This window comes from Copadichromis virginalis, linkage group LG17 (assembly GCF_057382275.1).
Source record: "Copadichromis virginalis isolate Kocher_CV1m ecotype Utaka linkage group LG17, C_Virginalis_male_GT1.1, whole genome shotgun sequence".
In the NCBI taxonomy this organism is placed as follows: Eukaryota; Metazoa; Chordata; class Actinopteri; order Cichliformes; family Cichlidae; genus Copadichromis; species Copadichromis virginalis.
This window is the reverse complement of record NC_140634.1, coordinates 31,220,599-31,235,940: the sequence shown is the minus strand read 5'-3', so window position 1 is coordinate 31,235,940 and position 15,342 is coordinate 31,220,599. Positions and strand designations below refer to the sequence as shown.

Genomic DNA, 15,342 nt, shown 5'->3' with positions numbered 1-15,342 from the left:
ACAGAGTACGTAAGGAAACTGAGCAACGGGAGACATGTGAATGCTGGGAAAACTAGAAAAATAATGAGTAGTATGGTAACAATGATAAATGTGCAAAAAAAGAAAAAAAACCATTTATTGCTCTGAAGTTTATTTTATTGCACCAAAAGAACATGATAAAATGGAGGAAATTGGAGCCCTGTAGATATTGGAGCAATTCGACAGTTGTCTTCAAATAAATGCTAATGAGCTTTTGTTAGGTAAGGTTTCAAGATACATCCATTTGCAGTCAGAGCCACAACCATCCAGTGGTTTCAATGTGGTCTTGCCTAGAAATTGTTCATATTACTCACATGTATTCTGCCTGTGGTTTTCTTTCCTGTATAAGTGGTTTGGGGGGGATAATTTATTTTTTGGTGGTTAGGGCCATAAGTGTGTGGACACTGACGCAATTTTTGCCTCTGTACACCACCACAGTAAATTTAAAATGAAACAATAAACATGTGATTAGAGTGCAAACTAATAACTTCGATTCAAGAGGTGCAATTACTGTTTAATTACTTTGAAATGCAGCTGAATTGCCCCATTTGCAGTGCTCTTTTCTCATGTGACTGATCTACATCATTTCTTAACAGATGTGCTTCATCCCCAATTAGTTTAACAAACAACAATGTGGCACTTCAAGGCCAGAGGTGCTTTTCTAACTGTAAACCAAAGTACATCAGATGTTCTGTTGTTGGCTGCAAGAGGAAACACACGTTTCCATGCATCTCGAGCTTTTGAGAAGTCTACTACTGTTATTTTTCATGGCAATCCCACTAAAGTAGATTGCTATAAAATTACTGTTCTTCGAACATCTGCAGGTGAAGGTTTTGCTAGCTGGCACCTCTTGGTGAGTGGCGGCTAAACAATCAGAGCACGTAAATGTCATAGTAGGTGATCAATTTATTTTAATTTTTTTTTTTTTTTTTAAGAAAAAGGCAGAAGCTAAAACAGAAATGTATTGAAAGCATTACGTGATTTTAAAATTTCAACTTTGTACACGAGAATGATGTGATGACTTTAAGGGTGTGAAAACCACAGGACCTGTCACAAGTTTTTCCGAGAACACAGCAGTTTCCTGTGGTGTTGGGTACCTGTGTTTTTCATTGTGCTGACATCTTTCCTGAGGGTAGAAGAGTTATAGGCAGTTGTATTTCTTGGTTTAAAATTGCCACCAGTCATTGTTGTGATCAGCTGGGATGAAATCAGTACAGAACTGCTGAAACTCTTAAGTTTGCATGAAGTTTATTTAACAGCTGATTCATTTTAAGGGATATATCAAATAGCGCTGAATCCTGGTTCTCATTTCTTTAAATGTGGTAGTAAATGGATTATTCTCTGTTGAATTTATATTTATTACTGTTACAATAAATCAAAATTCTCTTTATTTATTTTTTCCTGCTTAATTTCTCCCACCCAGAGGTGCTCTTTGGCAGAAACGATACATCCACCGTCTGCTAGATAACAAACAAGACTTGAATAGAGGAGTGCACTTGAATCCCAATAGAAACAGGGATATTTACTTTTCTTCGCCCCCACCTTCTCCATTCAGAACAGACGCTAGTATGAAGCGACGGAGTACAACGGGAGCTTGTGAATAAACGTCGGACACAACAATAAAAGAACCCATTAGCTTAGTTATCATGAGCCTCTTGAAAGCCTCGACTCTCTCCTTGTCCTTTGCTTCCCCTTTCTCCCCCCATCTTTTCCTGCTGCCTCCGCTTTCTTTTTATATTTGACCTCAGATCACTTTTTCTCCTTTATCTGAAATACGCAAGCTCTGATCTCCTCTTTTTTTCACTCGAATTTTCTTACACTTCACTTCTCTTGTTAGTTTGTTTTATAAACGTCACACTCTTCAATTCTTCAGACATTGAAATTATTTGTGAGAGGACACACATGCTTTGGTGTATCTCTGTGTTTTATGTAAGAATAATTGGAAATAAAATTTAGGACAAGTAAAGGTAAAGCAGTATTTTTTTTGTTAATCTGTAATGATACTGAGTGATAAATGACAGTGAAAGAAACATGCTTAGTTTGAACGACAAAAGAAATATGTAAACGGTGCAAACACATATCTCTCACAGTAAACATAAATCATGGAGAGTTATGGCTGTTTTGAAATTTCCTAAACTGCCACATCTGTAGTTTATGTGTAAAAGAAACAAAAAGCTCAAGAGTTGTTTTGTTTTTGTTTTTTTCAGCTTACTCCGTTTTCTGAGCTTAAATATTTTGCACAAATTGCCTTTTGATTGAAATTGATTGAAACAATAATCATATGATTTTATGAGTGTCTCACATCATTGGTGGAAGAAGTTTGGCTCACGCTTTTTTACTGTGTTGTAGTTCATTGAGGTTTACAGCCATTTATTTATGCACAGCTCTCTTAAGGTCCCACCACAGCATTTCAGTCAGGTTGAAGTCTTGACTTTGACTGGACCATTGAAACATCCTGATTCTTTTCTTCGTCAGCCGTTCTGTTGTAGATTTGTTGATGTGCTTGAGAACGTTGTCCTGTGGCATGATACAATCTTGATTTAAGCTTTAGCTTTTGAACTGGTGTTCTCAGTCTAGACTCTAGAATAGTTTACAGAGGAGTTCACGGTCGACAGTGTGACTGCGAGGTGCGCACGTCCTGTGGCTGGAAAAATAAGCCCAAATCATCTCCCCTCCACCGCCGTGCTCTATAGTTGGTATGAGTTGTTTGTGCAGATATGCTGTTTGGTTTTTACCAAACATGGTGCTGCGCAGTATGACCAAACATCTCCACTTTGGTCTGGTCTGTAAAAGGTCATTGTTCCAGGAGTCTTGTGGTTTGTTCAGATGCAACTTTGCAAACCTAAACTGTGTTGCTATGTTTCGTTTTGTTTTTATAATAAGAAGAGACTTCCCCTTTTCAACCCTTCCGAACAAGCTATTCTTGTTCAAGCTGTTTTTAATTATACTGGGGTGAACTTCAACATTTAACAAGCTAATCGAGGCCTGCAGAGTGTGAGTGTGAGATGTAGCACTTGGGGCTTTTTGTTTGTTTGTTTTGTTTTTTCCAATTTCTCTGAGCATTGTCTAATCTTGTGGGGAATTTTCTGGAACATCTCCTCCTAAGAAGATTGTGGCAAGATGTTAACCCACCAGAATGCCCCAGACCTACAAACTGCAAATGAAACTTTTGCCTTAATTGACAAGTTTGTCAATTAATCAGGTATATTTGATTAGCAACACATAGCTGCTACTTAACCTCTTAATTACTATGGAAGCCGTGCGGGTGTGAGCTCAGCTTTTCACAGGACTGATTGGAGTACTGTTAACATTTTCTTCATCTAATCTTCTAATATTATAGAGGTATCTTTTTACTCTACCTTAAATCACAGGCTTTCAATTAAACAAGTGGTTTTAACTGGTAATAATATTAGTAATTATAACTAAGGACTGATATTGAAACAAGTGCCTTTTATAGGGTTGATCTTTTGTTGGTTGTTTCATTAATTCCTTTTCAGTTGTCTCTGTGGTCAAGACAGGAAAAAAAAAAAGGCCATGCTGAGTTTACATCCATTGTTGCACAACTTCTCAGAAAATATGCTAGCGTTGATTAAAGGAACTGATACATTTAAAGGCATATATTTTGATGGAGTAGACAATTTGGAAGCAGTTCCTAGTTGCCATTCCTGTAATTGTTGTAAGTGACACTCCACAGACAAGTCAGCCCTGCTCTATCAGCAGATTAACAAGTGATAAATAAAGGCGCTGTCAGTGATGCTGAAGATAGCGCTCTATGGTGAATTCATGACTTAGAACTACTGGTTTTGCATACATGCTTTTAATTATATTTAAGAACATCAGTATAATTTACAGATTTGTTATCAGTGACTGTGTGAAACCTGGGATACTAAAACGTATCAGTTACAAATGTTTATGATTGTTATTATAGTACATTTGTGTGTTGCTAATCCTTGTTAGCTAAAAGCTCAAGTTTCAGATTGCTCTTGACACTTAGTTTCAGGCAGGTTTTACTACTTTTGGCTCTGCGTTATGTCATTGAACAGGTATCCTTAAAATCTAATCAAGAAGCCCCGCCCACTTGCTGTCCAAAAAACACCTTTTTTGTGTCTATCATAAGAAGATTGCTTAACGATAGGGTTGCCTTATAGCAGCATGGTAGACAGTGAGTGAACTAAGGACCTTTTATCATCTCACAGAATAAGATTGAGTTACATCGAACTGTGAACGATGCAAAGCTATTCACTGGAGTAAAAACTCAAAGTTTAACTACACATTCTATCCCTCAGATATATTTAAAGAAAAAGAAGACTTGTAATTTCAACATTACATCTCAGTTTTTCTACATGATAAAGAAATACTGCTGTAGTAAATTAAAAAAATCTATCAGCTTGTCTCCCTGGGCTTATAGAGTAAGTAGCTCATTGCCCAGACTGTCTTGTAACTGTAAAACAGAAGATACCAGAACTATCCACCTAAAAAATAAATTTTCCAAAGTCATACAGTGGGCCGATATTGAGTCTGTGTCAGGCTGATTCTGGCCCTTAGGCCTTATGCTGCACACCCCTGCCCTAGAGTTAATTTTGCAGAAATTTTGAGTGTAGCTGCTGTTACTGCTTGGTTTGTCCTAACTGGCAGATAATATATTCTGTCATTCAAGATTAAAATGGGTGATTAAGGGGGCAAAAATCTGTACGCCAGGTGCCACCGAATGTCTAAATCCACAGGATTTAATGGGAAAATGAATTTGATTCCCCGGGTTTCCTGTAAATGAAACAAAAGGGGCTACAAAGGGAAGCTACTTATCATCATTACTGCCTGACTTCTCTACTCGTTTTGTGTATGTGTCTATGTGAGAGTGTGTTTGTGTGCATGTCTGCCCGGGCTGTGGCCCAACACAGAAGCAGACCTCTGTTGCAAATGTAATTCACATGAGGCCAGAGGAGCTCTAACGCTATTACCACACACACACACACACACTCTCACACACATGCACAGCTGTGTTGCCGCCCACGGTCTCTGTTTCGCGCTCCTTTTCTCTCCGTCAGTTCGTAAAATTAAATTTTGAAAAACTGATCATGTCATTGGGGGGATTCTTGTGTGCTGTGCTCAGAAAATATAAAAAGATTCAAAAGACAACTTTCTGGAAGTCAGAAATGCTTTAATTATTTACGAGTGAAGAAAAAAACTGATGCACAGAAACCACTATCTAATACTTCTGTAAGCATTGTAGATTTTGAAAAATCAAGTATAGTCTTTTTTTTTTTTTTTTTTTGTTGAAATGTCACATTTATTCAATGCTAATATGTCCACTAGCACTGTAGTTGTTACAAAAGTGAAACGAGGAAGAAACACAAGGAGTTGGGGTGTGCAGTGCCGTGCTACAGTAACAGGAGGAAAGCCAGAGAGAAGAGGTGGGACCATTTTTCACACGAGGCTCCAGAAGCCTGAACGCCCACGCCGACTTTCTCAGACTTAGAGAGAGAGAGATTCCTAATTTCCTCAATGTCTGAATAACCAAGAGGAAAGAGATTAAACAGACTTCAGAAATATCTTCTTTTTTTTAAGGCCCTTGAGAGTGACACCATGCGAATGCTATCTAACTTCAGCAGCAAGAGTTTTATAATGGTACAAAAGTTTTGCTGTGCTTTTGAAGTTTCTTTAGACTTTCACTGTTAAACTCAAGACCAGAATGAAGATAAAAAAAAAAAACAAAGGATTCAGAATAGGCTTAATAAAATGTGGTTCTTTAAATTAAAATTTTTTCCTCTTCCTGATGTCATTTTCTATCACAGTAGCAGTTGTCTTGACAATAAAGAGACTCATTGAAAAGTCATTTTATAGTGTATTAAGCTGCTTTTTTTTTTTTTTTTTTTAGCTCAGTCTTCTGTGGCCACAAATGGCGCTTTCGGTGTTGAGTGTAGGTCACCTTCATTTTGTAAACGCCCGAAGCCCAACACATAATGACTGTAGTTACACGAGTAAACAGAAGAAAATATAGTGTTCTCCTTTTGTAAAGATATCCTCATCCTTGCCTGCAGTGTTCAAGGACAGCTAGCTAAGCTCTGGCCTGCTGTCACACAAGAGACCCACGTACTTGTGCTCTTCCCATTTCCCATTAACTGAGTGTGTCTTCATCAGTGTCAGCCACTATTAGATTTGGACACACTTAACTTTATGCACTGTCACACAGAGAGGACTGGGAGTTCGTGTGTTAGACTGTGGATCTAATGGTATTAATAGTGATGTCAGCGTAGAAGGACTGATAAAATAGCATTTCTGTGTTTATAAATGGGAATAACCTGCTTGTATCTAAGCTAAGACAAACACTGAAGTGAAACATGTTTCCCACCGATTTAGTTTCCGTCTGGCGCGAGTTGATGCAACGAAAGGAGGCAAACATGCTTTCTTAATTAAATGAACAAGGATGCACGGATCCAACCTTTTCAGCTCCTTGCACGCACTCGGGCTTGGAGTGGAGCTGACGGAAACAAGTTGTGGACCTAAAAGCTTGCAGTAAAGGTTAAAATATGTGGCTGAATATATTGCAGTGTTTACAAGTGCTTGATGTGTACCCCTCTGGACGCATGGTATATGTCCTACGATAGTCGACCCATACTTTTGCGAGCATGTCTAAAGTCATTGCAGCCACTGCTGTTGTTATGCTACCTACCGGCAACCACGGGAATCTCACGAATCCCTTCTTTGGAAAAGTATGTGCCTTGATCATTACTGGTGAACACCTGGGGAACTCGCAGTCACTATGTAAAATTGGTCACAAAGAGAAATGCTGGTACACTGAGAACCTCTTTGCAATTGCTGTGGTTGCTGCCGTTGCCTGTAGTTTGCATGAAAAATGCAGACTTGTCCTCAGTGACTTGGCAACTACTCGTCAAGTGGTGGTGAGAATGTGAAAAGTGTGACACGTGACGGGTGGCCTTCAGAATAAGAATGAAATGTGTTGATTGCAGCGTTAAATCGAGACTTTTTTACTTTGAAGGCCTGGTTAGTATTAGTAGGCAGGTAGAAGGCAAGCATTGGCAGACAGTTCAGCATCTTCCATACGATCTACAGGCAACGTGCTAGCAAACCAGTTTTTGGTGCCTTGATCTGGAATGTGGGCTGGTTATCAACAATTAAACTTTCACAACAAGAGCGAGGTTATTTCCCACGAATATGTGAATTGTGGGTGGTCTTCTCTCAGACAGATAAAAACTAAAAATGAAAATGCTGAAATGAGTTGCCGGGTATATACCCCGGTTGACAGTCTAAAGAAAGAGTATGTTGGGAGCACTGAACACTGTCTATTAACCATCATCTGTAAGTTCTATTTTTTTGTTTTGTGTTGGGGGTTTTAGCGCTGTTGTCTAGTGCTTGCTTTCTCATTCGAGCTCACCAGTTTTCTCTCTTGAGTGATACTGATGTTGATAGGCTGATTTGTGTCTGACTTGTATCACTGATTGACCCTGCTGTCTTATCATATAATAATACAATAATCAATGTTTGAGTTCTTCTATTTGAAGACCAGTTTATACTTTTAACCACTTCACATGGTAAATGTCTAACTGCTAAAGAGAAAAGCAGTGTTTTACAGTCTATGTCCTGTTCTCTTGTTTGTTTTTTAGCGGTTACGACGGTTATCTACCAAATACCGGACAGAGAAGATCTACCCGACCAACATAGGGGAGAGAGAGGAGAATGTGAAGAAGAACAGATATAAAGATATACTGCCATGTAAGTCATGTTCCACAGATGAAAGATTCTTTCCCACAGGACACATTTGAACTTATCAGAAACAGGTGAAACTAATAAAAATTTATGACCATGTTACTTTTCGATGTACCTTTCTTGTATGTTATACTGGCAACTCGGTGAATGGAGCCACTGCTGATTTATCCACTTTCTTTTAAGAAAACAGGATAAAAGTTGGGGTTGGTATGTAAAGATGCCAACTTTTTTTCTTTAGCTTAGAGTGGCATAATTTATCTCATAGCTTCCACGTGATTTAGTTAGTTCAAATTTCTCTTGTTTTTGTTTTTTTTCAACTTTCAATGTATTCAATCAAAAATTAATAGACAAGGCTTCTTCATACTAAGAAGACATGGGGAGGACAAAGGGGACAAAATGGGCAAATTCTGGTAATTTGGTATGCCCAAACCTTCAGATGCTATTTACCTAGTTAACTCTGAAAAGTGGGAGGAGAATTGGAGGTGCACAAGAAATTAACTTTTGATTTTTATGGGAACTTTTTGGTCACACCTGGCCTTTGCATTAATGTGCCTCCTTGCTACGCTACAATGCTGCTATAAACAAGGATTTAAATGGAGCCTAATGTTTAGCATTGTTGTAGGTTTTGGTGGTTGTGTGCTGCCTATGAGTAGGTAAAAATATCTGTGGACGATTTTTGCTTTACTCCTTCCGGTTGGCATCTTGTTTATCAAAATGCACATCTGGCCTTTATGTATGCACACATATATGCATAGATCAAGGCCAAATGTGCTGCACTAGCTTATCATTCTGCATCTTTTTCATGACTGTAGTTGATTCACAGCAATAAACGCACCTGCTTTCACTTGGCGTTTTGATCAGAAGTGTTGCCTGACAATATAATCTATATGAAACTTTGCTCCCTGCATGACGAGCAGCTTATAAGCGTCACGCACATATCAGCTCAGCTTTAAAGGTCACTGTACACCAGAGAAAACGGTGTTCAGTTAAAGCTGGTAACAGCCCCAACAAATGTCAAATATCTTTTTAGATATTGTCACCTGCTCGTGTTTACTTTGAGGGTTTTATTCTAACTACTTGGTTAAATGAATGAAATTTAGGAAATAACAAAGTATATTTAGAGATCCATTTATAGCAGCTACAGCTGCCGTAGGTCATGCAATGGTTTCCTACACAGAGGTCTTGCGGTACTTAATAATAACCTCGGGGGAAGCTTACGTGATCCAACATCTGTCCTACTTTTTATACCTTTATCCTGCTTTTCTCCTCTGTCCATTCATTCATTAAGGCTTTTAGTGAATGGGTTGCTGACAAGGCAAAGGAAAAACTGGTTCATCTGTGACAGATGTGTATGCACACACACGCACTGTACATAAAAATGGAGGATAATACTGTGTCCATTATATCACATATTTTACTTGTTCCCACTTATATCCTCATTCATTTTTTGTTTATTTTTGTTTCAATAAGAAGAAAATGTTTTAATAGAGAAAATATTTCTTTCCATTTCCTCCCCAGTTGATCACAGTAGAGTGAAGCTGAAGCTAAAAACAACCAATCAGGACACAGATTACATCAATGCTAACTTCATTAAGGTAAATGTCAGGTTACTTTACCATGTTCTCTGGCATGTTGTTTACAGTTTAGTGGAAAAGTTCTTATAGTGTACTGAGTCATGTGATTAATCCTCGCTGAATGTGTTAATATAATTGATCGGTGAACATGTTTGCTCTGCTTTCAGGGTATGGATGGCCCAGAGGCCTATATTGCAACTCAGGGTCCACTGCCGAACACTGTCATCGACTTCTGGAGGATGATCTGGGAATACAATGTTGCTGTGAGTTTTCCTTACTAGAAGACTGGAAGTCAATGGATGGGGATATTTTTTTTTGTTTTTCTCATTGTGAACAATTGAATCGTGTATCTAAGTGCTGTTTTTGAGCTAAAACGTTGACGGTAAAGAGAGCAGGAAAAGTCTGATGTACAGTTTGGATGCACGCTTCGGGGTGTTGCGTTGACTGTTTTGTTGCAGTACTGCGAGTGACCACTAGAAGAGCACAATAGCAAGGGAGAGGTGGTGCTGCAAGAGCTGGAAATGGCACCTTAACAGTGCAAGTATTTGGCAAGCTAGCCACAAAAAGCATAAAAACTGCTGTGCTGCCGGGGGATCTTTTGTTAGCAGGGTGGCTGAAGAGGAAGAGAGGGTTTATTACCTAATGTGTTTTTGCAAAATGCTGCAAGAACTAGCCGCAGCTAACAGAAGACTTTTTTTTTTTCTTTTTTTAAATGTAAAATGTAATTCTCCTTTTTTTGTTTATTTGTTTTCTTTTAAATGAGCGCTTACTCTTTCCAAGAGTGCAGATTTGGAAGAACAAAAGGTTTGCGTCATCACACAAATTGGAGAAAAAATGTTGACATTAGTGGCGGTTAAATAAATTAAGTGTACGAAGTAAGACTGTAATAATGAAGATACTCAAAATAAATATTTAATTGTGTCGTCAGGAATTAAGAGGCAGATGGAGAGTGCTTATGCTGTAACCAGATGGACAAAGATGAGAAGAGGGAGGAGGGCTATGATTAGGTTTAACTAGTGCTATGAAGAGGGATGAGTCTGCAGCTTTGATAATTACTCCTGTAGGATCAAAGGAATGACCTGAAATGCAGCTGCATGGAAATGTGCGATCAAACGTGAAGGATGCTCTGCTTAGTTTCTCTAACTCTTTTAAATCTAAGCACGCAGGAATGAATAAAAATCTGCGTTTTTAGTTTTGAGAGCTTAAATGTTTATATTGTAATCCTTCCTTTTTGTGTCTTCGCAGGTTATTGTGATGGCTTGTCGAGAGTTTGAGATGGGAAGAGTAAGTGTGCACATTTTTGCACATGTAAAATCACAACTGCTTTTCTTTTTTCTAATAAAAAAAAATGTGGAAAGAGACGATGTGAATTCACACTGATCACTTATTTTGAGCTCTATATTGCTTGCACGTATGGCTATAGTAAGCACATAATTAGTCACTTATATTTGTCACCATCTATGTTCTACATGTCACATTAATTGTTTATTTTGAATCTGAAAGTGTGTGTTCACAGGAAGCTGTGGTGTCTGTCTCGTATTTTGTTCTCAGCCAAAGCTAACTTTTCTTCTCTGGTTAGAAAAAGTGTGAGCGGTATTTCCCGATGCAGGGGGAGCAGCCTATGAGCTTTGGCCCTTTCAGAATCTCCTATGTAAGTAGACAAATCTGTGATGATACAGCTCTGTGTGTGTGTGTGTGAGTGTGAGACGAGTGCACGTAGCAGGTCTGCGTTTTGGGACTGCCTCTTTTCTCACATGTTTTTGTTTTCTAGGAATCGGAGCAGGCCAGAACAGACTACTTCATCAGGACTTTGACAGCACAGTATGAAAATGTAAGTGCTTTCTCTCGAGACCTCTTCATTAATACCTAATGTAGTTTATCAAGAAACCAGTCTAAAGTAAGTGTTAACTTTCAGATAACGCTACAGCCTATCACAATAGCGACAAGATTGCCTACAAATAAACTTCATATCCACATGTTTTCCAACAAATACAATTAGGCTTTCTTTTTGCAGCCATAAACCCAAAGTCCCCCTTCAACTGCTTGCATGCATCTAAACGCCAACCTTTAAATTTGAGTTTGAGGAAAAAGGAGCCATTTGACCAGGAGCCAAATGTTGCACGCAGGACGATTGGTGCATTAAAAAATTCCCGTTTGTGCTGAATGACCACAAACATCCTTCAGACGTCTCAGGCTGTTGCAGTGCAATATCCTGACAGGTCTGCATAGACAGTCAGTCACGCTGCACTCTTGTTTTTTTTCTATTTGTTTGTTTAGGGTTTTTTGTGTGTGTGAGGGATTTTTTTTATTTTTTTTTATTTATTTTTTTTATTTTTTTTTAAAAACATCCAAACAAAAATAAAACAACTGGTCATGCTCCAGATCTGATGCACCGTCTTCAGGCTTGAAGACTGCAGACTACAGATGCATCTGGAGAGAGCTGTTTGGGTTAGTGTGAAAAACGATTTCCTTTGTGTACAAGTTGGAGGTCCATGGGGTGGGATTATACTTAAACTGTGTGTCAATAAAGTTTTGTTTTTTTTTTTCAAAGATTCAGTTTGGCAACATTGTTCATGGCATATCATAGTTTCACTCCTTCACCACTGAACCAGCTTTCATCTGACTCTCCACTCAGTTATCAACGTTTGTTTTCCTGCAGGAATCCCGTAGGATAACGCAGTTCCATTATATGAACTGGCCAGATCATGACGTCCCCTCATCATTTGATTCCATTTTGGATATGATTGGGCTGATGAGAGAATACCAAGAGAACAATGATGTCCCAATATGTGTACACTGCAGGTAGTTATGCATGCATCTACTCTTAGCTGAAATTGAGTTTTAATGTTTTTGTTGTTTTGGTGAAATTCAGCTAATATGTGAAATATATGAAATTTCTAAAAATGGATTCATGTAAAATGCTTAATTGCCTTAAACAAAGCAGGTTTTACCCAATTTACTGAAGCTGGAGACTTGACAGAAAGTTCTAGGCTACAAATGTAAATATTATCAGTATAGTACAGTAAGAAGCTTAAATGGTAAAGTTATCAACTTGAGTGTAAACAAAAGCAGAATAATTACAAGCCCACAGTTTCTAGCTTTCTGCTGCGCACATGCATGGGTGTACACACAATGCACACACTCGTCTCCATGTGTGTGTAATGAGCTATAATGAGCAGCCTGAGGACATTTCCTGGTTCCTCTGTTACACAGCAGGACTTAAAGCTGCATCTCTGCATCTGTTAAGATGCTTTGTGTGGGTTGATGTGCGCTGTTTGTGTGGAGAAACGGTACTCTTTATAGTAGCAGAATGCTTGCTGACAGCGTGAGATCACTTTTTATGATTTTTTTTTTTTTTTTTTTTTTTTTTTTTTTTTTTTTTGTGTGTGTGTGTGCTTGCTTCTGTGAGGCTCCTGTCTCCTTCCTGTCTGGATGAGGTGTTCTTACACACATGCAAACAACATACAAAAAGAGCAGATGCTTCTCAGTAATAGAAATCTAGTTATCTAGTGCACCGATACAACAAAAGCTTATTTGTGTATATGTGTGTGTTTCCACTAATCACAGTGCAGGCTGTGGGAGGACAGGAGCTATCTGTGCTATTGACTACACATGGAACCTCCTCAAAGCCGGGGTATGTCAACACACACTTACCTGTGCAAATGTACACATTAGATCGATTTTAACATTTCTTTTAATTCTCTTTTAACGTTGTAAAGAAAATTCCAGAAGATTTTAATGTATTCCGGTTGATCCAAGAGATGAGGACACAGCGACACTCGGCTGTTCAAACCAAGGTTTGTTGCCTTAGCTTTCATTACAGATGTAAATTAATGAAACGGATGTTTATGCAGAGCGATCATTTATTTACTTGTTCCATACAGCACAGAAATGCTAATCAGTCCTCAGAAGCTTTACTGCTGCCACGCACAACCATGGCCCTGAGGTCACGAACTCGAGACGTCGTCATATATAACACCCTTTTTATATATAGGGTTTTTCTGTATTAGATGTGTTCTCGTTACTGGAAATTATGTAGGAGTATTAGAGCCACTTAAAGAAAAACATTTACATTTTGAAAATAAAGTCAAAATATGGAGATTACAGGTGTTTCAAGACAAACTGCCACGGCTGCTATACCCTCTACAAAATGCCTTGTGTCGATGAGTTAGCGAGATCGTACTTGGTTTCATTTAAAAGGAAGTAATTTCTCTTTTAGCACATAAACACAGTGGTGTGATATGTAAAAGAACACTGAAGGAAAAAAAAAAAAGCAAACACAAAGTTGGAGGACTTGGCCAGATTTGTCCAAAATGAAATGGGCAGGTGAAAGGATACTAGTGGAATCACAAGAGGCGATAGGACAGCTGATCAGTTAGTTTCACTGACTCGTCTACACAAGGCGTTTTGTAGAATGTATATGAGCCGTGGCATTGGCAACTGTAATCTCCACATTTTGACTTTTTTCTCAAAATGCACACAATTTTTAAATATTTTTCTTAATGTGGCCCTAATACTCGGTCGTGGGAAATAATCTGTTCGGTTTAGATGAGAAGTGGCACTTAGGTAGCGTGCCGCAGGCAGGAGGTAATTAAAATCAGCACGAACACTCCCTCAGTGGGAATTCTTTGGACAGTCTTCTGCTCCGTTGTCACATGGGTTCAATCAGACAGACACCACACAGTTTGTTCTGTGTCTGCAGGATAAAGTTTGTTTAATGTTGATGTGAACCTTGATCGCCTGGCTGTAATGTATGTGTGGTAATGGCTGCCAAGTAGATTTTCATTTCCTTCATTGTAATTAAAAAAAAAAAAGGCATGTTATCATATAACTGAAGTGTTAAACTGTATTTCTGCAAGATTTGGAAAAGAGATATTGTTAACCTTCTGTTCTTTTAAGGGTATAATGTTCGAATGCACAGCTGTAATAATAAGCTTATTTCCTGCTAAAGGTCGCCCCTTCATTCTCATCTCGTTTTGCTACATACCTGGTTGAAAAGGTTCTTTCATTGTCTCGCGTTCCCATCGCTGCGTGTAACTGGTTGAGGTTGTTTTGCCACAATTTTTAACATGGGTGTGTTTTCATGTTTACTTCCTGTAGTTAATGTGTGATTTTCGCCAGGAGGCATTTTGCACTTTGACATAGGGTCAAATTTGTACCTTTAGTCCGAGCTGTTTCTTTTTCTCTCCCAGGAGTGAAAATGAGCTCGGTTAATTGAATTACAGAATTGATTTGCCAAACGCTGACACAGGTTTGAGTTCAAAGTCTCAGACCGCCATCCTGTAGGAAGCTTGTAACTAATGAAATCTGTTTTGATAGAGTGGAAAGTATATTTGATTTGATATTGATTTGCTGAAACTTGTTTTTTCCCCCTCCTCTACTTCTCTCTTTCCTCTCACATCTTGTGCATTTAACCCTTATCTCTTTCTTCATGCACCAGTTTTTTTTTTCTCTCCCTCCTGCCTCATCATGTGTCTGTTTTCTTTCTATCTATAGGAGCAGTATGAGCTGGTTCATAGAGCCATCGCTCAACTGTTTGAGAAACAGCTACAGCAGCTGGAGAGTCCCACCAGCACACAGATCCATGATGGCATGGTATGACACACACACACACACACACACTGTGCATGCTCTGTAGTGTTAAAGCAAGACAGGATGTCGCTGAGTAACTTACTGGGAGTGGAGGGGAAAAAAATACAGATAATTAGTCACAGGGGAGAAGATGGTGTGGAGAGGTCTAAAGAAAACTTTTGTTTACAGACAGAAAAAGAAGAGTCATTGTGATTGTGCTTAAAACGAGAGATATCTCTGTACAGAGTACTCTGAGGACTGCAGACAATTTCAGCTATTTAAAAACAACTGGAAGCGCTTTGCTCTGTCACTTACCACTGACCTCATTTTAAATTGCTTTACATTATCCTCTATTGCCCCCAAATACACAAGCGCTCTATACAAAGTGTCCTGAATTGTCTCTGGTCCTCCTCCCATGGCCAAAAAAATTTTTCTCATATGATCAAAGTTTGTT

The 15,342-nt window shown here is 38.7% G+C and overlaps 1 protein-coding gene across 4 annotated transcripts in view; it reads left to right on the top strand.

Moving 5' to 3' along the window:
- The window catches only part of ptpn12 (protein tyrosine phosphatase non-receptor type 12), a 53,551-nt gene that overhangs the window by 18,520 nt on the left and 19,689 nt on the right, over positions 1-15,342 (top strand). For all 4 annotated transcript variants that reach the window (XM_085436466.1, XM_085436465.1, XM_085436463.1 and 1 more), the window contains exons 2-11: positions 7,641-7,749; positions 9,262-9,338; positions 9,485-9,580; positions 10,563-10,601; positions 10,897-10,968; positions 11,089-11,148; positions 11,977-12,119; positions 12,885-12,951; positions 13,037-13,114; positions 14,814-14,912. In XM_085436466.1, the coding sequence (XP_085292592.1) occupies positions 7,641-7,749; positions 9,262-9,338; positions 9,485-9,580; positions 10,563-10,601; positions 10,897-10,968; positions 11,089-11,148; positions 11,977-12,119; positions 12,885-12,951; positions 13,037-13,114; positions 14,814-14,912 (840 nt within the window). The remainder of the gene's footprint in view (positions 1-7,640; positions 7,750-9,261; positions 9,339-9,484; positions 9,581-10,562; positions 10,602-10,896; positions 10,969-11,088; positions 11,149-11,976; positions 12,120-12,884; positions 12,952-13,036; positions 13,115-14,813; positions 14,913-15,342) is intronic.